The 24,016-nt window shown below is 38.4% G+C and overlaps 1 protein-coding gene across 1 annotated transcript in view; it reads right to left on the bottom strand.

Moving 5' to 3' along the window:
• Window positions 1–1,678: 1,678 nt before the first annotated feature.
• LRRK2 (leucine rich repeat kinase 2) overlaps window positions 1,679–24,016 on the bottom strand; it is a 70,841-nt gene continuing 48,503 nt past the window's right edge. The window contains exons 32-50 of the mRNA XM_085325278.1: window positions 23,697–23,785; window positions 22,569–22,756; window positions 21,477–21,631; window positions 20,313–20,459; window positions 19,967–20,158; window positions 19,138–19,284; window positions 18,710–18,810; window positions 18,405–18,595; window positions 18,030–18,190; window positions 17,062–17,232; window positions 15,153–15,253; window positions 14,280–14,474; window positions 12,991–13,184; window positions 12,619–12,691; window positions 11,631–11,812; window positions 10,088–10,240; window positions 9,106–9,314; window positions 5,473–5,547; window positions 1,679–3,550 (exon numbers count right to left, since the gene is read on the bottom strand). Coding sequence (XP_085181404.1) covers window positions 3,429–3,550; window positions 5,473–5,547; window positions 9,106–9,314; window positions 10,088–10,240; window positions 11,631–11,812; window positions 12,619–12,691; window positions 12,991–13,184; window positions 14,280–14,474; window positions 15,153–15,253; window positions 17,062–17,232; window positions 18,030–18,190; window positions 18,405–18,595; window positions 18,710–18,810; window positions 19,138–19,284; window positions 19,967–20,158; window positions 20,313–20,459; window positions 21,477–21,631; window positions 22,569–22,756; window positions 23,697–23,785 — 2,846 coding nt within the window. The 3' untranslated portion in view covers window positions 1,679–3,428. The remainder of the gene's footprint in view (window positions 3,551–5,472; window positions 5,548–9,105; window positions 9,315–10,087; window positions 10,241–11,630; window positions 11,813–12,618; window positions 12,692–12,990; window positions 13,185–14,279; window positions 14,475–15,152; window positions 15,254–17,061; window positions 17,233–18,029; window positions 18,191–18,404; window positions 18,596–18,709; window positions 18,811–19,137; window positions 19,285–19,966; window positions 20,159–20,312; window positions 20,460–21,476; window positions 21,632–22,568; window positions 22,757–23,696; window positions 23,786–24,016) is intronic.

The following is a 24,016-nucleotide window of genomic DNA, read 5'->3' as shown; positions in this document are numbered from 1 at the left end:
TGTCTTGTGCCAGCTGCAGCTGGACCTTTGAATTTCCYAGGTATTTGCTGAGATGTTGCTGTGTATAAGCTTCAGGATCATTCTGGGAATCTTTTCTCCTCCTAGTCTCCAGCAAGAACGGACAAGCGTGCAAGGAGAAGCGCAAGCTTCCGCTGGTGCTTGTGCCGAGTTTTTGGTGAAACGTCGCTGTGTCTGAAGCAGAGGCTGTAAGCTGATGTTTGCACAGCGTTTTCAGACTATTTCAGACTATTTTRAGTATTTCCAGCAGAATTCCTGCTCCTATGCTAGGTCTGCAGGAAAGTTTCTATTCTGTATTCCTCAGTAGCACTATACCAGCATTTTGGGGTGGTGTTTCAGGGAAGCAAAGCTAGCAGGCAYGTGAGCTTGCATGAAAGTGCGTGATCTGAGATGATGAAAGGGGAAGGGAGCGACCTGGAGTGGAGCYAGCGGATGCTGCTGTTGAAGTCTAATGGAAAAATTGCAGAAACTACAGGAATTAGAAAATGAATACTGGAGAATTAAAAAAAAACAAGAACAAAAAAACCCAAACTCCCATTGCAGCTACACAGTGATGTTTTTTATCTTCCAGCAATGGTTAAGGGGAGGAGACCCTCCCTCCTGCTTAGCTGCGTACCGGGGAGGCTACGTGCCCTCCGGGCTGCGGTGCTGCCGGCAGTCCTCCCTCGGCTGTGCTGAATGCAGTAGAGCGAGACGGATTCACCCCCATGTGCGTTACGTTGTTTTTTTGCGGGCGGCCCAGGCGCTGGGGCTCGCCGGGCCCTCGCCTCCCAGCCCGGCATCCGCTGCCGTAGCTGCGATGCCAGCGCACCGAACTCTTACTTTTTTCCTCGCAAGCCTTCCTGTAATTAATATAATAAGCAAGAGCTTGTTTCATCGGGAGATGTTTCCAGTTGTGGTGTGCGCAGCATTGTACAAGTATTTTGGAGGAAAAGCAAACGGAGGTGAATTTTGACACGCAGATAGTATTTTGCAAGTTATTGTTTGCTGGAGGGTAGTTGCCTGCCTGGGAGTYGCTCGTCGGACACGAGCATAAGCAAACGCTCGAGAAAGGAGGGGGCCGAGGCCGCGCCGGCCCCGGCTGCTCCCCGCGCCCTCGCCTGCCGCCCCGGCTGCTGCTGTCGCTCTGCCCAGCTCCGGCCCGAAGCGGCTGCTCTGCCGACGGATGCAGTTCGCCCGCGCGCCTGCTGCGGCCGACGCCGCCCCGGAGCCGCCACTCCCGGAGCTTCGCGGTTTTGGTTCTTTTTTTTTTCCCCATCTCTAAACACTGACAACTCAACAGCAGCCGACTCAGCCAGCTGCCGCAACGCCCTCCGCCGCTCAGTAGCTGCTACCACCTCTTTCGTTCTCAGTAACGCTTAACGCGTGGCTTGGCTGCTGACCTGCAGGAAAGATTCAGGCCTTGGGTTGCTTTCATCCAGCGAACCTCCTCTTGGGACGGCAGTCCTGCCTCCTGGCCACCGCCCCCGTCCAGCATCRGCCTTCCCGGGACAGCTGCTCTCCTCCTCGTAGGGCACAGGACGCGCAGCAGAAGCTGGGGAAAGCTGGCGACATGCGCTATGTGGGAATGCAGCTGTGTCAGTAAACTCACAAAACTGGAATCAAGCTTGGATCATCCTGATGGAGGCGATTGAGCTTGATCAACAAAAATTGCATGCCAAAGCTCCTCCTTGGAAATTCAGCAAAGTGGACTACATTATTAACAAAGCAGAGTTTTAATAAAAAGGTATAAGGCTTACATCTCAAAACAACTTCTTATAAATAGACATCATCATATTACACATTCTTTTAAAATGTCTTCATGACAAACATAATATATATTTTCTGAGTTATAAAATCCCATATAAATAGCAATTTATTCTCAGTATTCAGAATACAAGAATACATAAAAAACTAAGGTGGATATCCAAAAGGAATCCTGAGTACTCATTCAACAGGAGGCAGAAAATTTAACAAAGTACAGTTGAATCTAACAAACACAGCTGAACACGGTTCAGTAAATGCTGTTGTCTTACTACACAAATTCCTCCAAACTGCAAAAATGAGACAAGAGAACTTTTTGGTTGCTGCACCCTGTTCAGCTCCCTAGGACACAAACACAGGGATGGCTTTGGCTATTCCACTCCTTGACAGGCCAGGAACATTTTATAGATTCTTTTGGCATCAAAAGAAGAAAATGACACCTGTCCTATGATGGACAGAAATAAGGCACATAYTTACTTACTTACTTAATGCAGGTCAGCGCAGGCTATCAGAAAAAAAGTTTGGACTAACAGCAGTAAAAGGTCTCTCTTGAATGAAAATGTGTTGCAACACATTCTGGTGGAGTTATACACAAGAGGTAGCCAATTCTTCAATACCCCAAGGTTCCATYGCTTACCCTCCAACATAATGATATAAATTAAAACAAGAATAACTGTTGACATCGTGTGTGTCCTAAATATCAAAATTAAAGTTCTTTTTTCTTATTTCCTCCAGACTGATATAAACAAACCAGCAAGCTATATTAAGAAGTAGCAGTGTGGCATGAGCAGCATGCTTCTTTCTTTGTGGTACAAGTTGTAGCAGCACTGAGCTAGGAATTTTTACTCTGCGTTTTCTCTTTGCTTTCCAGAGTCAGCTGTACAACACAGGTACACGAACAGTAAAGTTCACAACTACAAGACTACATGGCCCAGAACAAGGCAGTCTGCAGGGCTGCAAGAGGACACCAACTTGCAGAGGCCTGTCAGTGTATTTGAATTCTGAATTCTGAGATATATTTTATTATTTTAGCACGTTTTTTTTTTTTCTGATCATAATGAAAAATGTCAACTGTTCACGAAAGAAATAAAGACTATTCTGCCTGTTGTTTTCAAGGTGTAATGTAGTCAATTTATGCTCCTTTAAACAATGCTATCATATGCTTTCTTTCACATATGCAGGGTCATGAGCTCTGAATTACTACTGAAACAGGAATCATCAGGGAAATCTCATACACACAAACTGCAATAAGCATACAGAGGTTGAAATTTTGCTTTTCTTTACAATGTCAACTCAGTAGAGATAATGAAATAAGTAAGAGTGATTTATTGTCTCCTGGTTTATTCCCAGTTTAACTGGGATCAGAAACTGAATGAAAGAAGTTATCCTGAAGTTAAGCCAAGGTTGTTGAGAGTAGAACTCGGTCACAAGTACACAGACTCCTGATAGCACTCAAGATCCTAAAATTTCTCAGTAACTTTTAGTCCTTCCAAATTTACAAATAATATTCTTCTTTCTTCATGTTACACCATGATTTGGGAAGTTGCTCTCTTAAGGCTCTCTCCTGGTTTTACGTTAAAAACTCCAGGAACACAAAGTTGTAAGTATTGCACAAAGTTAAGGTGATGGAAGACTAGAAAAGAGAATGACACTTGTAAGGTGACTCTTCAGTCTAAAGAAAAACTCTTCATTTTTTCTGCTAGTTCCTGTCTCATTTCTATATGTTTTTTCAGGTTTTGCACTTCATGGGGCAGATTAATGTCCCAGACTGACACACAGGATTGTAATTCTGAAAAAAATAATGTSAAAACATTGAAAACTGTTAGAGTGAGAAGAATTACTGTATATCAGAAATTGTTTGCTTATCTACTTAATTTTTAATACTCTTAAGTTGTCTCTTTGAAGTAACATGATGCTTAGTACCTGTAAGACAAAGCATGACTCCTTCTGTGTGAGGTTGGGCTAGAAGCTGCTTGTCCTGGCAAGAGGTTTGGCTTCCAGCTCCCAAGCTTAAGAGAGTACACCATTTCAAAGCAATTCTAGTGCTTTTGAGCTAGAAGGTGCTGACTCCTGAGCTACAGCTAATGCTAGTACTGAGGTACCTATATAAAAACTCATCTTTATTTTCCTGAGCAGATATACCCTACATGCTTAGAAGACTCAAGCCCCACTCATTGTAAACCAGAAAACTAATTTTCTATGCTACTGAGTATACTGCAAAAAAAGTCACTTTTTAACTTCTACTCACACAAACAGAAACAACCCTTTCTTCATGGAGAAGTCACACTGTTATTTTAATGGAATAATGCAAATTGGGAATACTTGCACGAGTACGGCTCAAAAAGTAAGGCTTCTGAAACTGCAATTGTGCTCTGTATAATTACTGGCACTCTTAAATACAATAAAAAGGCAATCAGTGTTCTTAGGATAAAAATCAGAATATGTCCAAATGTAAAAACACTGCTGTCAGTTTGATTCTTATTTTATCCCAAATAATCAGCTCATCTTCACCTGCTGCTTTGAACTTTAGACTGTCATAGTCACAGTTTTAGGAGTCACAAAAAGTGGGGTGGGAGAAAAGAAAGAAAGGCACCAGTCACAGMATCACCTGTGACTCTTAGAAATCCCCAGGAATGGACATTGCTCTCCATTCAGCACTTCACTAGCTCTATTGTCAGGAAGCATTTCCCTAYGTCTGACCTAAATTTCCCTTGCTGTAGCAGAAAACTTCTCATCTTTATCCTACCCACAGGGGCTATGTAGAAGCGTTTACTCCTTTCCTCTCTGCAGCTTGAAGTCCATTATCATGCCTTTCTTTATACTGACCTACCTAAATTCCTTCAGCATTTCCTCATGCGTCACATTTTTCTCCCTGGATTATTCCTAATAGTCCAGATCAGGTCTCTGGATTGYTCCTAATAGCCTAGATCATTGAGCAGCGTCCTAAACGGATAGGCAGCCGTAGCAGAGGCTGTATCAGCACTCAGCAGAGCAGGACTAGTTCACGTGTCTCACAGACACCACTTTTCTTTTGGTGTGGGAACAGTGTTTGCCTCTTCTGCCACAGCATGACACTGTTGCCTCATGTTCAGCCTGCGATCGATTACAACCCCTTTGCTGCAGCACTGTTGTCTAAGTCAGTCAGTCAATCATTTCCTAATGTTGCTACAACTGGTTATTTCTAACTAAAAGTGAAAAGTCGTTTATCTGTCCTYACTGAATTGTAACCTATTTCCTTCCAGACAATTTGTTCTATTTGTCAAGGTAATTTTGAATTCTAATAAATACTGTCCCAGTGTGCTTAAGGCTTCTCTTAGCTGAATGCTGTCTGCAGATCTGAAAAGCATACTCACTATTCCCTCATCCACATCACTCATGGAAACACCGAGTGCTCCTGGCCCAGCACAGAGCTCCTCTGGAAATCCGTTCAACACATTCTCCAACTACACAATGACAATTACTCTCCAAATACAGTTTTCCAGCTAATTATATGCCCTTCAAAGGGCAGCTCCATCTGGTCCATTTCTGCAACTTACTGTTAGTTTGCGCAGAATCCAGAAATGCAACAAACAACAAAAAATAATAATGAKGTTTCAGTAAAATTTTATCACACAATGATCATCAGTGCTCCAAACATATCTCTCTGGGTATCCAAGCATGATATTGTCTACTCCATCAATAATAAAAATTAATAAAACATAGTTCACATACCTTTGTGATATTTATTGTCTTCAGTGTCGCTTTTATAGCAATACCCCAAAACAAGCACCACATTCTTGAGAGTCCCTTTTTCAAAGAAATAAAACACCAAATTTTAATTTTAATGAGAACTTTTTATAATTTAAGGACATTAGAGTAGATTATATGGCACCACTGACAAGACAGAAAGCAGAGTTCGGTAAACTGGACTCAATGTTCATGACCAGTAACCATGAAGGGAAAAAAAAAAAGAAAAAAGACTGGCATGAAAAACATACAGTTGAAGTCCTCATTTAATGAAGGGGTTTATCAGAGTTCAAGGACATAACCCCTGGCTCAGCCTGCCAAGCTGGCCGGCCTGTTGAACAAGCCTAAGAACAAAGCACCCTGTCACCTGCCCCATGCAAAGGTAGTTAAGTCACAGAAAGCAGCTGCTACGGTGAAGGGACAGGCTGCAAATGAAGGCTCAGTGCATGACTAAAGTGAGRTGCCTGAAGGAGAAAGTGCCAGTAATCAGTCTGGTAAAAAWTAAAACAAAACAAAACCCAAATATGACGTAAGCTAACTAAAAGTATTCTGTGTTCACAATGATGTGTAAGTAGGGAAGGAGAGTTAGCAGGGAAGTAGAAATGGARGATGGATCACAGAAAGGTATCTACTGAATAATGTGAAAAAAAAGAGTAGAAGACAAAGCTGGTCTGATCACAGAGGGGTAAGTTTTATGTGCCAGTGGTTCCAAACTGACTTCCTGCTTTTCCTCAGTAAGCCACACTTATACATTGTGCAAGACGGATGAAAGCTGTTACACTGGCTTCCCAAATAACAGACTCCATTCCAACAGTGACATGAACTGTACAAACAACAACATGAATTTCACCGAGTTCTGCTTTGGTCAGCACCRTCCTATGTAAACAAAGCTAAAATACAGTGGAAATGCATTTAGAAAAGGATGTTTCATYACTGTGTGTGAGGCCAGGTGTGAGTCCTTCGGCTTTATGCTGACTTTTCAAATCCTCCCTCCCTGCTCACCTGCCCCAGTAGCTCCTGGCCGCACTGGCAGCACCACGAGTAGTGATCCCGGCTGCAGTGACACATAGGACCCAGTGCAGCAGAGAGGCCGCGTTCCTGCACGGTGCAGCAGGGTCGGGGAGGCACAGCTCTCCTGGACCTCTTCAAAGGACCTCTGCTAGGAAGCGCAGGCACCTCCGTTGCACTAGTGTGCTCCACACCTCCCTGCACCTCGTCATACATGAAGTCGTACATACTCCCCCAGGGAAAAGATGAGCAAAGGGTCAGTTTGGGGAGTATAAACAGCCGGGAGTACGGCTTACTGCGAAAGGCACAGTCTGGGAAGCTTTGTGGGCCCCTGTTGCAGTGTGTGTCCCCAGACACGTTCCTTCTGAACCAGCCAACTTTTCCTGTGGGTCTCACAGGGAGTGCAAAGTAGAGAGGGATTTTTCCCATCTTATGGAAATTTGCATCTCCTGACCTGTATCCGTCTGTGGTGGCTGAGGGTTGCTGAGAACTGTATGAATGTAAGAAATGCTCACATCTATAATTGCACTATTTTTTTCTGCAACCAATCCTATCCAAACTTCCGACGAAACTGATTGGAAATTAAGTACAATGTTTCCTATTCAGACCAGGGTCCTTTCTTCCTATTTAGAAGTATGTATTTTCACTTGCAAAATGAACTTACAGATTYACCTGAGTCATTCTCTAACTCTGGTAGTCTCATGTCTATTAAATGCCAATGTGTTAGTTGAGAGAATTAGAAAAAGACTAATATTTACATATTCACATATGAATTATAGATAAAATTAATTAATATCTTAAAGCAGGGCAAGCTCCTTTTCCGAGAAATTTTTACATTTGATTAATGTTATACAATTTCAGTTTTAAGATTAAAATATTTAATACATAAATATTTACCTCTGGCGTCTTTCATTTCATACCAGCAATGTTTTACCATTGATGAATACCTCATCAGCCCTGAGCCCATTTTTAGTGACTCCATGAAAATCTCAGTATAAGTCTTTGTATTTAGGAAAAAGTCCACCTTATAAATAATTGCTGAGAAAAAACTAATCAAAAGAAAAAAGTGCACATAAAAACTGTGTCTATGAATCTTACTTGCCGTTCTTGAGATTTACAGACCTACTTGCAAGTTTACTGTGTGGTGCAAAAACAGCCACTTTTTCTCATAAACTATTAATTTTTCTTTATATAAAACTTTGATCAAAAATGCCCTGTTGAATAGAATAAAAGAATTTGAGACTCAAGACTTTGTAAGTTACGCTACACTATACAATATGCTTTTTCTATCAATAACAAGTAAGATAGAAATCTTGTTTTCATAGAAACCCTCTTTATAAAATGCTAAAATAAAACAGTCCCTTTATAGTATTTAATAATGTAGCCATCAGGATCAGGAGGACCAAAAATGGTGTAACAGTGAATCTGGACTCTGTAGCTGGCACTCTTAACAACTGAGGACTAAACAGACTCTACAAACTTGCTGTCACAGGCAAAGGCAAGTGAGTGGAAGCTGGAGCTTGTGTCCACTTATACTACACCGTCAGCATTATGAGCTAACTGTACTCTACTGAGAGTGGTGGTGCAAAAGAGAGAAAAAAAACCAGTCCCCAGATTAAGTTCATTCTGGCAATGAGGAAACATTAACAGCCCGCAGATACGAAACCTGCCAGTGAGATTACCAGTGTGTCTGAGTCCACAACAGCAGCTTCAGAGTCTTCTTGACAGCAAACATCCTTCAGTCATACTGACATGGGAACTCCAGAAAGCAAGGCCAAGAGTTTTTTCCAAAACACAGTGGAAGGTGTTGGCAATTCATATGGTGTACCCTAGAGTATTTTTGAAGTAATATGTTTCGAAGGTATCCACCACTGCAGTAGAATGAACTTTTGAGTTGGTACAGCCTCTATCAGTCTTGGCAGAGATACAGGAAAAAACACTTAAGAATCACCCCATACTCGTCTATGCTCTATGTGTCTGTTTGAAAGTGTCACTGAAACCCCACAACTACTGTTTGCCTACAGCAGCTCAAAACCACTGATCATTGCAACAGGAACAGCACCTATCTACAAGTCTGCACCCTGAATCCAAGTGCACAGCCTTTCCCCAGCTTTGCTGTGACCTGTGTRTGATCCAAACCTAAAAGAACCACTCTTGAATGGGGATGGGAGAAGAAAACTGCAGAATAAGCAAACAGGGAAAAATGATTAAAAGCTAACAAGCTCTACAGAGAGAGAAGACAGAAGCATAAAACTTCAGGATGAAGAGAGAACATGGGTGGAGATAGATAAGTAAGAACAGCATCACACAGAAGACGGTGACAACTCACCTGGAGCATGGCAAAAAGGATGCAGCAAAGGCATTGACGCTGATCAATGACAAGTTAGAGAGGAGCTGTTGTTTTATCTGGGCACAGATATGACAGCCTACTGGTATTTAACTAACACTGGTGTGTCTGATGTTGATTGAAGATGACAGCAGTAGAACAGAATGAATAAACAAAACGGGGAAAATGCTATTCCCTTTCTGGAACACCACATCAAATAGTAGCCAGTGCTTCTAAGCTTAGCACTGACTYGGAAGTACTGGTTATCTGATGGTTTTACTTACCTAGTTGGGCAGTTAGCATGACTCGAATAGAATCACAAAAGTTATCTATAACTCGTATGGGGCGACGTGTTGACAAATCAAGTAATAGGATGTGTCCTCCCCCTGTCCCTATCCACAATGCAGTATTTTTCTGTAGGCAAATTGTCTTCACTCTTCCAGAATAAGCCACTTTATGTTTTGATTCTTTATTTAGTTTTGCCACATCCTCCCTAAGAATATGGAGAAAATGGGAATTAAAATTTTTTGATACACTCTATTCTGTAACTGTTAAGATGACTCCTTCACAATCAGTCTTTTACATGATCATTTGTCAAGACAAGCTATAAAAATCTCATCCTAAACAACTGACTKACTTTAAATAAACTAGGATGAAAACTACCAGAGCTAACAGCCAGCAAAAAGTTGGTCTGCTTGAACAGACCTTTAAATAGGAGGCAAATACATCTCCTTGTTCTCTCCCAAGCTACAGATGAATAATTTCACTGCAAAGGAAGAGAACAACTACGGCTGCTTCTAACCTTATCATGAAAATGAAATGACACCAAAGATTAAGGGAGAAGAAAAATACAAATGTAAATGTAAATCATTGTGAAACTCGGATCTCCTACTGAATCAGTGCACTGGGGAGAGAAAGTATTCTCCATCAGGGGACAAAGAAGGTAATTGGAAAGAAAAGCATTAATGCCTGATCACAGCAAGTAAGGAGAACAAAAGCCACTATGGTTTTGAATAGAGTTAAAAGAATCCTCTAGAAATCATAGGCAAACTGTGAAATATAATAAAAGTCTCAGAAAATTGAGATTCTGCATGGGATATTCTCAGGTTCTGGGCCAGACGAGAGGAAAGAAGTTCCACATTTGCTCAAAGAACTGGTTTAACCAACAATTCCCTTCTGTCCCACCGGCTGAGGTACTATGCTACAGAAGACAATCTGTTATTCAGCTTTATATATCATATCACCTATGTTAAATAAAGTACGTACCTAAGAAAATGTGCACAATCAATTAGTTCACAAAGTTTTTCTGTCTTCTTGTCCCAAATTTCCAAAAAATGGCTGTTTTTCTTTGCCAAGTAGATGGATTTGTCCACTGCTATTGAAATAATATTTGCATCACTGTAAGTGTTATGACAGAACCTAGGAGAGAGAAAATATCCAGTTAGGCACCCAGAAAATTTCTAAAGGCAAACTTGAATATTATCAGTGGGGTTAGCTTTTCTGTAAATGTTTCAGAACGATTCAGCCTTAAAACCAAAGTGGGCTGGGTTACAACTGAAAGGGTTTGCTGTAATCTTCCTGCAGCTTGATACAACTTCTTTCAGTAAGTGGATTTATGTTGCTGGTATCCCTGGAGGTGCACTAATGCCCAAAATCTCACTCCCACCACTGCAGGGCTAATTCCACCTTTCTCCTATCATTCTTTCAATTGGAGATACTTGATACTACAAGGACACACAGTACCACAAACGGTCACTCAGTACAAAGATAACGAAGCCTAAAAAGCAACAGTGAGGTTTAGTTTACCTTGCTCTGCTCTTGGTTTCATTTCTGCTGATAACCTTTTCGATTATCTTTCTCTACCTCTCTAGATTATCTTCCTCTATCTTCCTCAAATATGAATTTGTCTCATGCCAGACCTGCGACTGTACATATCAAAATTTTACTGCTCTGCAATTTAATGGCTTTGGTTTACTTCATTGACTCTTCAACTCACATTGCAGAACAGCTCACAGTCTCAGACCCTGATGGCAGACAGTAACACCGCTACATCAGACAATGGTACTTGCTATTTTGGACAATTTTATTTTCAAAACTGTATACAGTTTTGCATCTTCAAATCTCAGATCCTTCCTGTGACATATTTTCATTTTGCCATCCACCTGCACTTTACTTAAAGCTTTAGTCTCTGGCTTAACATCATTGTAATTTTCCAAATCATAYTCATTTCCTGGAATAACAGTCTCTATCAGTATAAAATCAAATATGTAACCCCTATTTAGGGAAAMTCCCCCTAACTTCAGTCCATGTGAGAACTGGAATAAATACTCCAACAGTTTTAGTCTCATAACTTCGTATTTTTTTCGTACCTTCTAAAGAATGAGAGGTCAGCAATCATACATGATTTATGTACATAGGACAAAGATACATATTTATCTATGATATGTGTGTGTAACAACAAACGCTATGCTAAGTATGTGCATATAGCTCTCAGTAAACGAGGACTGGACAAATGCAATCGAAGGAGAAAAACTGCTCAGTAGCATTTATACATTTCCTGAACATATCCTAACTTCATGAATGCCTTATACAGTAAAAATGCATATTCCTTGTTTAAAATGGCAATGAATACTTTAAATATTATATAGTTTTCTATCTATGTTGTGGAAGTATAAGAACAAAAACAAGAAAATTCAAAGAATAAGCTGTAAACATAATTACTTTACAAAATACTTTATATCAAAGTATTGTCAGAAATCTAATAAAAACAACCAAAAAAGCAAAATATCATCATTTATAAAAAACTCACAGTTGACTTGTCTTTGTTTCAATGAGTTTTTGCACAGAGAAATCACTAGATAAGGATATGATCTTTGTTCCACAGCCTCCCCAGATATTTTTTTCAGTTGAATATGAGGATTCATTTAAGCACATCAGTGGTGTGGTAACATTCCCTATAGTTAGTATCTTCAAAGGTGCAGCACCTTTACACTGCAAGAAGAAATATACAGAAACAGGCAATATACACATGTGCAAAGCAGAAACTGTTTAAACCTGCAGAGTATTTACACAGACAGATTTTCTGAACCATTATGGTGCCTTTGCAGAACATTAGTGACCAAAAAGGCATCATAGTTTCATTACAGATGCCCCAAAGAAAACAGCCTGCATGAGGGGAAACAGGCCAGAGCTGGAACTGATACCTTCTGCAGTCCCTGGCCCAGTTCAAGGATCAGACAGAAAGCCACATCGATATCCCAGGGAAATCCCACACGGGACCATATTCCCGTTCTGCAATGCACTGCAGCCCCCAACTGCTCCAAGCTGCATCTGGTCTGGAGCTACCCTCAGAAATCAGTTGATATAAGCAGCTCCCAACATTCACCTGTATCTGCTCTATGAGCAGAACCCTGGTCTATAAGGAAGCTAAACAACATTCTCTTTTTAAAAGACATTTTCCACCTATTTAGAGGGAAACTGTAGTGTGATCAAAAAGAAGAAAGAAGACATAGCAGTAGTAATTAATGGAAATTAAAATTGTCAGAATGATCTTAAAAGTTATGTCCTTTTCTAGTCAGAATACTACGCCCTTCAAAGACTATGATGGGAGAGAATTTTCCTCATTTAACTTTTAGTTAAAACAGATACTGTAAGATGTGCAGTTCTTCTAAAATTACAATAGAAATCTATTTCACGCAAATTTTTTAATTGCCTTTCTAAAACTAAAAATTAATTTACAATTTGTAGCTGCTTTACTGATAATATTTTGTAGGACAGAGAGTAAAGAACAAGTCTACCTTTACTGCTTTATCTTCAAAAACTGCCAGTTTGCCATCAGCTGTACCCACCAGAAAGAAATTCTTCTGTTTGCTGAAATAAAAATGAAATAAYGAATTTAGGAAATCCCTAAATCGGGTATGAAAAATTTCAATCAGTAGCATCTAGTATTTCCAGAATTTCTTTGAATGCTAAAAGCAAATACAATCACTTGCAGTCAGGAATGCAGTCTCTGGTTATGCTGGGTGCAAAAGTAAGTAAACAAGGGCAAAATATGCATCTGTCTAAACAATACAACTGTCTGCGTGAATGTACAGCTATCATTTTGAGAATATTACTGTTTAATCACATTTTCAAAATGTAACCCAAATATTTAAAAACTTAATTTATACCTGTGTTTTGAAAGAGAATTACAGTATAAGCAGGTGATAGAATCRGACATTTTCTGCAGACGATGTCTTCTTGCTTCATCTTCTGTGTTAACTGCCCACAGAGAACCAGACTGGGTTCCAGCTACAATCCAGTTTTCTTTTTCAGGGGAAAGGGTCACCAAGACCAAGCTTAAAATTTTACTATCTGCAATATCCTGAGTCAGGAAAAAAAAAACAAAAAACAATCTGTTTGTGTTTTCAGTAAGGGTAAATTAAGCTAGTAAATTGCTCATAACAAAAATGAAGTACTATTTTCCAAGACCCTGGGAAGTTAGGCTACATAAAGCCTAACTTCTCCATTAAAAAATCTAATTTACAAGCAGAAGAATATATCTTCAACTAAGCTAGCTATCTTCACAATGCTAGGAAGGACTCCTAAAATAGTACAGAATAAAATCACTGTGCTGATTATCGATAAAAATATATTCTCTGTATATGTGCTAATGAAGTTTTGAAAGCCATCAGAGAATCAAACAGATGGAACTCATATTGCAATATAAATTCAGTTCAATTCCTAACAATAGAAGTACTGGTCTAATAATTCCTCTGACTTTTTTTCATTTAATTACAGAAAATTAAGCCATATAAGAAAGTTTATAAGTTTATAAGAAAACTTTCAATTCAAATGTATCTTAGTCAACAGATGGCAGATACCATAGCTGTTGTGACTGCCACAGTCAGCTGCGTCATGGGGACAGTAATTTAAACAACTTCAGTGGTGAGTCACACTCAGTTTTGGCAGAAAAATAAAAACATATCACAGCATTTCTAGACTGAGTAAAATATCTTCTTTTTTTCTGACAGTACAGGACTCGGAAGTACAAAAAGCAAATGAAGAGAGCTGGGGGGCACCACTCGCAGTGGCAAAAGGAGGTGGCATCCACGGGAAAGGAACTGTAAGAGAGGGCTGTCTGGGGAGAGAGGGATTTCAAAGGGTTTGATAACTACCTCTCGGTGTTCCAGCCTCTGTGCCAGAAATAGCTTCAGTGAGAGTGGAAGAAAGGAACCCAGGAATGGAAAGACAGTATTATGAGAAAGTTCAGGCTGGATGGCAGGAAGAGAGGAAAAAGAGACTGTATTTCTGCTGCTTTTCACGGATACAGGGATGACTCATTTATGAGCTATATTTGTTCTATCAAAAATCTCTCAAAGCTGGGCTTTCCAGAAGGAACTCCCACAGTTCAAATGCAATTAATTCTTCTGAGTTCTGGGTGGCAAAAAATCAGAATAAATGAAACTTTCCCACATACCTCACAAGTATGTCCATCTGTATTTAGGTTAACAAAYGAAAGTTGTGCTTTTTCTGTGTTCCCGTTGCCTATCCACACTCCTGCCTTCTTGCAGCTTTGATTGGCAGCTACCATGCACTCTGCTGTGGAGGTACTGGGTATTGAAATGTACCTCATCAAACAGACAAGCTCTGCAGAATTTAAAATCTCATAAACCTGCAAAGGAAGCCATGACATGCACAYGGTAATAATGACGGCCTGTGCAGTGATAAATGAAGAGCAAGCAAGAGGTAATCATGTTTTATGGAGTACACACACARTGTCTCAGCAGGGTTGCTCGTTTCTGCACCACCATTAATGAACAACCATTATGTACTGAGCAACTTTACTTTGACTCTTTCATTTTTTAATTAAAATCTCAGGAAGTCAATGGCATGTTTGAAAAAAGGCGTGTTTGAAAATGTCATTTACTTCACAGACCAAAGCGATGTGTGACTACAGATGGTGGGATTCAGAGCCAGACTGCTGTTCATCCTTTCGTAYGCATGCAGCAAGGTAGGCTAACTGCACTGGTGTGTAACAAAGTCCTTTCTGCACTTTTAACTCTAGTAAAAAAACATCATGTAATTTAAATCCTGTTTCACTCTTATCKCTATACAATAACACAGGGAAAAGCAGTCGGCTACAAACAAAAGGCTAGTAGATTTGAACAGAACAGTTTACCCCGGATGGCAAGAGAGGGCAGTATTAAATGGCTGTTTCAGTTCCACAAAAGAACAAGGGAAAAAACACTGCACTACTTAACTTAAATCAGCCATTTATTTTTAGAAATCACAGTAACTTTGTGGTAGCATCTAACACAAAAACACATACAATAAATACACTAAATAATACCTGGCAAGATGTTGGTCGTTCCTGAGGGTTTTCTTTCAAACACTTTCTAATTAAATTTTCTACTTCAGGCCAGGGGGCACACCCATATTCTTTAACAGGATCTAAAACATAAAATTAGATAATATCTTAACCWGCCTTTACCACAGTTCAGAACTGAGAGTTCTGAATAACTTTATTSTTATAATAAGATTTTATCTAACTTCTTACAAAGCTGCTTTGAGAAATATCATACCCTTAGGTAAAATRTTACCATTAACAGCTCAGAATTGCTCTTCTGCCATTAACGAAAAACCAGAGTGACAGAGCCAGATTCTTTGTCATTAACAGAAGCTACACCAAATGGATTCTGCAGAATATCCCTRTACTTTGGATTGCATCACAGATATGCATGAGCAGTGACTTGATTAACGCTGACCATTCAAGGCTTTCAGAAATCTCAGTCCTTAGTCTTTTAAGTTCCTAGGCACACTGTTTTGAAAAAATACTCTTCTGTGTTTGGTCAGAGTACATGTAATACCGATAAATTTTCAAAACATTCTATAGCAATTTAGATAAGCAACTCAATATAATATTTATGAGATGTGGAAGTTAAATTCACACTCACTGCTTTGAATATATATCTTATTGCTGTAAGTGCTGACATCTCTTAAGACCAAATTTAGTCATTAATAACAGTGCCTGTATTGCTTTTTCTGGTTCAATAAAATGCACAGCAGATACTCCAGTCTTACATTAGCCAGAGGTAACATTAAAGAAGGCTGAAGAAAACCTGCAAATGAACATATCTCGTTCAACAARTGATAGGCACTGTTCACTTCTGAGTTCAGCCAGCCTTTTATTTGCTGGGAGTACATGAATAATGAGCATGCACACAGATGGAGCTGTAGTATCTCCAGAAACTAATGCTTTCCATTACTTCATAGGGATCATAATATAGCAAACAGAAGATCATAATATAGCAAACAGAAGAAATTGGCCATGAACCAATGACCTAGTATCTTTTGAGTGCAGTTGTTCATTCTTCTGTTTGGTTCATGGCCATCCTCCTTGGGCATGTTTTTTAGACAATCTGAATTATGAATTGGACAATTCTCCTTTAAAAGTAGAAAATGTAAGAACTCTCTTTCCTAATGGAAAGAGAGGCTGTACTGGAACAACAGATACAGTTGCTGACCTTTCCTCTTTCACAGTCTTAAAGAATACTTCATGAGCATATCCACTGCTGCAGGGCAATAAATATGAATACCAAGCACTAAGCTTGTAGTACTCGTTCCTGAGGGTAGTATTAATCACCAACATCTTTTTACAAAGAAGTTGCCAAATACCGAGTTACATTGTCCTTCTGACTACATCAGGTCCAGCTTCTTATTATGTCCAGTCTTATTTCYATAAATCAGCAACTACATAGTGCAAAGCAGATGGAGAATGAAGAATGTTATGTAGCTAGGCAGGGAATTCCCACTCTTGATAGGTAAAAAGGGAACTCCTATTTCAATCCTTCAGGAGTGGCAGTCCTTTAAAGTCACTGGCATCAAGAAGTTTTATGAACAGTTTTATAAAAGTTTTCTTTTTTTTCCTGTGGTGTGTCAGGACCAAAGAACAGAAGTTCAATTGGTTGTATCTTACTATATGATATACATAATCGCGGTAGTACGTATGGGTCAAGTTCAGACATGATATTAGAAAGCACATCCAACTGGATTCCTTGAACCTACATGACATTATACCAAGTAGGATGTTTAACAGTTACCTATTTCTCACTATTTGAAGACAGCATGAAATTAGGACAAACTGCTAAAAGCTGCTATTATTGTTTCTTCCTCTGATCACTATTCAGAGACAACATTTTTGGAGCAAAGAAGGACAAATGGTCTCTTTCCATGTTAAAATTTGAAGAAATAAGGCATACCTGGTAACTTTCCCTGTATTGCTAACTCATCAAATTCATTYGGAAACTTCACGCCTTCCATTATTCTACCTCCTCCTGTTAAAATGTCATACAGAAGCAAGCCAAATGAATAAATATCAGCTTGCTGATTGTAAATAACATTTCCTCTGGCAACCTCTGGTGCTCGAAACCCTGCAAATAAATCATTTATTAATAGTTATGATTCATACCAAGATGAAGCCATCTTTATCCTTTTAGAAGTAAATACTCATTGATGAAAATATCACAGGAAGTAAACAAAAATGGCACATCATTTCTGGGCTGGCAATAATTTGCATGTGGCAGATTACCAAGAATACCAGCAATCAGTCTAAAGGAAGGGGACAATATACCAGTTAAAGAGGTACTGCACTGTTACACACAAAAACAATTCATTTATCAATGAATATTTAAAAGGAAGGGTAGGTCTACAGTGTTTACTGAAGGCCTAGTATTTAATACTACAAGTCACACCCTCATATTCTGTTTCCAAGACCAAAGGGCTTTTTTGTATTTCTTGCAGTGTTCAGGGCTTTAAAATTGTTTTCTCTAAAATCAGTGAGTAGTGCCAGTATTCACTGCATTTTTTAAAAAATCAAGACCTTCAAAAAATGCAAACACAAGTGATTTTAGCAGTATAATTTCAGTATCATATCACAATAAACATACTAAAACAAGATTAAAAAAAAATCAAGATTAGTGCATGTACTTTAGTTTGTTCTCTTTTTAAAGCTTCAATATACTGCCCAATCTTAYAAAAGGAATTAAAGCATGACTAGGAAGAAAGGCCAAGAGGTCTAAATCTGCCATCATAACTTGTAATACAGTGATTCCCACTACAGTGTAGGCTGGAGTTCAAGCACATTCTTTCTTACAGAATCCAAATCCAAAAACATTTTATATATTTTTTTTGGCACAATGCAATATAAACCAAAGTATTTTTTCCGTACCTGGTGTGCCTTCTGAGGTTTTTATTCCCATTCGGCAACAGTACTGGGCAATGCCGTAATCAGCAATTTTTGCAATGACAGCTGAATTGGGATATAGTGTGAAGAGCAACACATTGTGAGGCTTTAAATCACGGTAAATGATCATTGCTGAATGCAGGTACCTATTAATCAGAAAAGCACATACTGAAAACATTCATAATTAAGAGATGTATACCTACACACATACACACGCACACACTCATACATTATTCATACAACAGCAAACGACAGCTGAATAACAAAACAGAATAACAGAAATGATAAGCTTTCCCATTTTTAGTACGTCCCGTTTGCAGCTGTATGCTATTATCACAGCAGCATAAAATTTGCATTTACCTTAAGCCATCGGCTACATGTAGAGCTATCCTGTGCTGAAGTGTTCTAGTTAAACTTGCATTGTCTTGTTGAAGCAAACGATCAAGAGATCCTTTAGGGGCTAATTCCATCACCAGCATCCGGGGACGGATTGCAGCAGCCAGCAAAGACACTAAACTGGGGTGATGGAGGTGACAAAGCACTGCAAGCTCCTGTAAATGGTAAAATCAGATGAAATAATGCAGGTAGCAAAACTTCCACAGTTCTGAGGTGAACTCTGAGAAGAGTTTGAGATTGAAGTCTTGTACTAAGGCAGCATTTCTTACTTGTCTTAGAAGCCTGAGGGAAGTATGTTTATTGAAAATCTTTACGGCTACCTCTTCTCCTCCATAGGATGCACGGTACACAGATCCAAACCCACCATCACCTTTTCAAAGATGAAATTGAAAATAATATTAAAAACAAAGGGCCTCAACCATTTCTCAAAAATAGCTGAAAAGGCCGAATTAAAAAATATGTGGACCATCTACTGTGTTGAGCTTTAGGATAGTAATGTAAGTAAACAAAAACCAATGTCTTTGTATAGATACTAATGGAAAATTAAAAACTCAACAACCTGATATTCAGAGCATATTAAAAACAAATTTTTTGAGAAGAAAAGTTTCTAAAATGTTTTCCATGTATTGCAGAACTGATTTCCACAGTTTTCTTTTACAGTAGCTTTTTGTAAAATAAACTATAAAATAGTATTTACCCAAGAGAAATTCAGGAGCTTTGTCAAATTCCAGTTCATCATTGTTCAACATAATATTTCTAGGCAAATCAGCCAATATCAGATCAGGAGCAATTTGAGCTATTGGAATGGTATGCCTTGGCTGATCTGGATTTATCAAAAGGTCACCTAAGAAAAATAAATGAGACGTTGAAAAAAAGCATAGTCACTACTCAAAAAGCATTGAAAGATAAATGGATTTCTGTGAGTGTGTATGACGAACACCCCTAAAATGAGCTTCACACACACACACACACCTATATACACACATACATACACGTGATTGAGTACTAATTAAGTATCCCATTCAATTTATTCAGTATCTTACATCTTTAAATAATTTAAGGTCCTGTGCACAATCAAATGTGATCAGCAGTTGCTATTATGTAACAAGGCCAAAATGAGAGGTTATTTTTCTCTCTGTATAGAAAAAGAAAACATTTTATCAGTATGTGATTTGTCTTCATCAATATTGCCTTCTTTCTTTTCACATTGTCCAACTGCAATATCTAGTATCAGTTTTACTATGTGCTGGATTGAATTTCATCAATGAAGTTTCACAATTAGTATCATGACATAAAGACACTTTTCACTATTGCCACTTCACATATAACTACACAGAGTACCTGCAATCTGCCCCTTATTGTACAGTGACATTGAAAGTTCTAGGATAAAAAAGAATAAATTGCTTTGACTCATACTGTAACTATTTTTATTGAAATGTAATGTTTTTAAATAATGTGAAAAGCCCAAAGGTTATAAAGGGGATGTTATATAATATTTATTGATATACTTCAAATGGCGTATTTACCTTCTTCAGCTTTTTTAAGTAAGTCATCAAGCAATATTTTTTGGTGTTCTTCACTATCCTCAAAGCTGTACAAAGCCCATTTCTTCAACAGTGTTTCCCCTTCACCACACACATCTATATCCAGCAAACCTGGAAACCATTCTTCCATAAGAGAATCTATGTGATCCACAACTTGTCCCAAAAGGATGCAACCTTTAAAAAGCCAAAATAGGAAAATTACAGCCTCTACCTGCCATACTTCTAATTACAAGAACAAACTCTACATTCCAAAAAGCAAAAGCACAACAAACCAAAGTGCCAAGTGGCAATCAAACTGGAGCAAAAATCAGGCTTGGGAATAATTAACCTTTTCTGCAAGAAGGTGCTGTAATTTTCAAAAAACTGTCTGGATTGTTGTCAAATACTGCTGATTCCACTAGACAATAAGCTTCAGGAGACCAATTCAAGTAGATGCCTTGTCTCCAATACATTCTATTAGGACGAAGAGCTCGCTCTAGGAAAAAAAAAAGATTAAAGAAATCTGATCTCCAATAGAAGTGTCATATTTTCAAATATTCAGAATAATTCATATTATTTTAGATACTTAATTATGATTGTAGGTTTATGCACATCCATATAACAAACAAAACAAAYACTACACCTCTGCAGGCAGAATATTCCCATAAACACTGAATACATATGTTAACTGGTAATCAGTTCTGTAAGATACATCCACAAACACTAAACATTGAATCAGATGATAGGGCACTGCACAGGTAATGAATGTAGGGAGTTAGCTACACATAGATTCAAATACAAGGTATTTTAGGTAATGTAAGGAAAAAACCTCCATGATTTATTTTGTCCTTCTATCACACACAATATAGTGAAATGTGCACACATCTGAATTCGGTGTTCAGGAGGAGATCAAATATCACTGTAGCAGAGATGTTTATACTTCATATTTGTAGAGCATTAGCAATATATATTTCGCATACTTGTCACTTATATTTGTAAATCACATATTAAAAAAATAAAGATGAATGCAATTGCAAGGTTCAGGAGATAGATCCCCTGTCAAAGCATGGATTTATTGAGAAAAAAATTAAAGAAAAAAAAAACGTTTCTGATAAAAGTAGAGTTTCCCTTCATAAGGGGAGAATAGATGACCCTGAAGAAAAGCAGTTTCTTGCTCTGTGAGGAAGACATTCTTTTCTATATTCCTTGTAGAAGTGAATGCCAATCTTGCATGAATACAAAGATTTCTTCAATCTCTAGCATGTGAAAGAGTGAAACAGGCTGCTTATACCTCCATTTTCTTTTGTACACTGTTGTGTACAAAAAGATCAGGCCCCATAGGTTCCTGAATATTTCTAGGTTGCCAAAACGGCCACAGTTTATTTTCTCACATTTGTGAAATGGCCAGAAATCAGCTAAAGCAAAAATGTAACAGTAATCAGAGCCTGGACATGCAGGTGTGGCATTTAAAGCAAATGCGCTCACTGTTGTTTCTGAAGCTAAAGTTTTGTACCTCTTCCTGACAGCATATAAGGTGATATTTCAAGCAACCTGTTGATCAGTCTGGACCAAAATCCCATAGGGAAGTATGGCATCTCATAAAGCCTGATGATAATTTCTGAATTTTCACAGTGGGGAAGCTCTATAACAGGTCTGTGATCAGACAAACTGTAAGAATAAAAATAACAGATTGTATTTAGTGACATGCTTTATCAAAACTGCACGATGACATACATTATTTATTATAAAAATGTATTATTTATTAATGAATGGATGATTAAAATGATCATGAAGTGGACTGATAATCTATTTGCTTATTTTCTGTTTGTTTGTGCTAAAGTCAAGTTCTGCTCTAATTTGAATGCAACACAACCTCACTGGCAATCATGACATATCAAAGAACGTGAGTGTGAGGCACATGTAAAGTAGATGAGAGGAATTCAGATAAAATCCTCATATCCCAGCACTCTGAACAGACTAGAAATACTAATCAATACAACCATGTAATACTCTCTCCATTAAACATGTTAGGGAAATCTGTAACTGAAGCAGAGAAACTGTGTGACCTGCTTCAATTAAAGCAAAAGAACAGCATTCAAATTCAGAACTCCTTTTCCGTCACCACATTTAATGACTAGATCATTTAGAGGTAAAATTGCCTCAAAGTAACTTTATTGCCTCACAGTAATTTGACTGGAGTTTTGACTTCAAGCAAGTAGATTATAGGAAATCATAGTCAAAATTCATATTGCAATAAATATAGGTAATGTTGGCACACTGGTGATGCAGTGTAAAGCTATATTATAGTCTTCCCATTGTAGTCTCAAAGTATGGTAATTGTAAAATAACTCTATCTCTCATGAAGGAATTTATCATTTATATATTCTATTTACCTCTGTGCTAATATGATGTAAGGTTTATCTGCTACAAGAATAATTTAACACATCTGTGAAGGCATTTACAAAAATATGCAGCAATAAGTCTTGTTTTCACATGTGAAATTGCCCTTATGATTAATTAAGCTAAAATATCATTATAGCCTGATGGGAGGTTTTCATTCTGATTGATTTCTATGGCACATTTGTGGCTTTAGCTCTYTGCTTACCTGCTTGGGATTAGTAGTTGATCTTCTCCTAATGGCAAAGCAATTTGAAACTTTTCTAGAAGCTTAAAGTATTGTGACATGTAGATCTTAGGAAACTTGCTCTTCTTTAAAAGGAATTTTTCCACATCTGAACGCTTTACAATTCCCTTAGGGTATTTAGAACAGCCTTCCACTTTCACTGTCAGAATCTTTAAAAAAAGTTGAACAATTTCAGATGTACAGTCATCAATGGATTGCATTTTTCTGATAAAACTTTGTTTCCTGAAACACTTGGTAGTCTATAATACAGCAGAAAGAATGGACTCCCTATCACAGTGAAATCAAACATTTCATGCTTCAGCAAGAAGACGCCAGTGAATGAATTTAGTCTATCCAAGCCACTAGTGGGCTACCATTCTTCAGCAGCTTTCACTGTTTCACATTGTAAGGAAAATTATTCTACACGTTAATTTGTGAAAGTTTTGTCAGAAAGGAACCTATGTATAGTGATTTTTCATATCAACACTTCACACAAGTAGACTGGTACAGACTACTTGACTTGCAAAGTCTTCTCTCACTCCCACTGGCTTTAAAGGCTCAAACTCAATCTTTTGGAACTCCAATTCCTCCACTGAATGCAATGTAAAGTTTCAGAAGCTGGGAAATCTGAATAAACATCTAAGATGTCAATGATGAATTCACTTAAGCAGGCAGTTTGCTGCCCTCGTGTCCTAATATATGATTACGTATCACTTACCTTCAGCTGCTGTCTGTACCAAGCACACAGTGATTCTCCTTCCCCCACCCTTACTACTTTAATCAAGCCTTCCAGGTTTTACCCCAATCTATAACAACATATTGCAGGATTTTGCATCCCTGGATTTTTTCCTGCTATACAACAATTCTTGCCCCAGTGCAGTGTAAATGATATTGGACATTACAGCCTAAGAACATGGAAGTAGAGTCAGACATTTGCTTAGAATGCAAAGGGCAGAGAAACAGCCAGGTAAACCATTCTGGGAGCTGAGGAAAGACTAGGTCTTGAAACCRTAAAGAAATAGTGAAAAAGGATGGCTGTTAAGTCACCATGGTTTAGGACAGAGGAAAGAGCTCTGTGCATGTAAATATAAAAAGTAATCAGAGGCTAACCTGTGCCATGATTTTACACAACCACTTAGGATCTACAAAATACAGATCTCTCAACTGCAGTGCTGGGTCTTGAAAATGAAGTAGTACACCTGTGCAAAGAATACTGTCATTAGTAATGTACTTCTTAAACTCCATATGAAGCAAAATAAGCATCTAGCTTTGGGCTGGTCTTTCTTGAATGGCTTGATATGAGCAATCTGAAGAACAAATAATCATTGAATTTATGTCAATATCTCAGGAGAGTAGAATGCAATCACGGTCTGTTGAGCTTTACCTTTTTATTTTGTTAGCTTTGTAATCTGAATTCTTTTTCTTCCTTT

The sequence above is a fragment of the Rhea americana genome, unplaced genomic scaffold, assembly GCF_003343005.1.
Source record: "Rhea americana isolate MKP2758 unplaced genomic scaffold, rheAme1 scaffold_1, whole genome shotgun sequence".
NCBI classification, from domain to species: domain Eukaryota; kingdom Metazoa; phylum Chordata; class Aves; order Rheiformes; family Rheidae; genus Rhea; species Rhea americana.
This window is presented reverse-complemented; position numbering and strand designations above follow the sequence as displayed.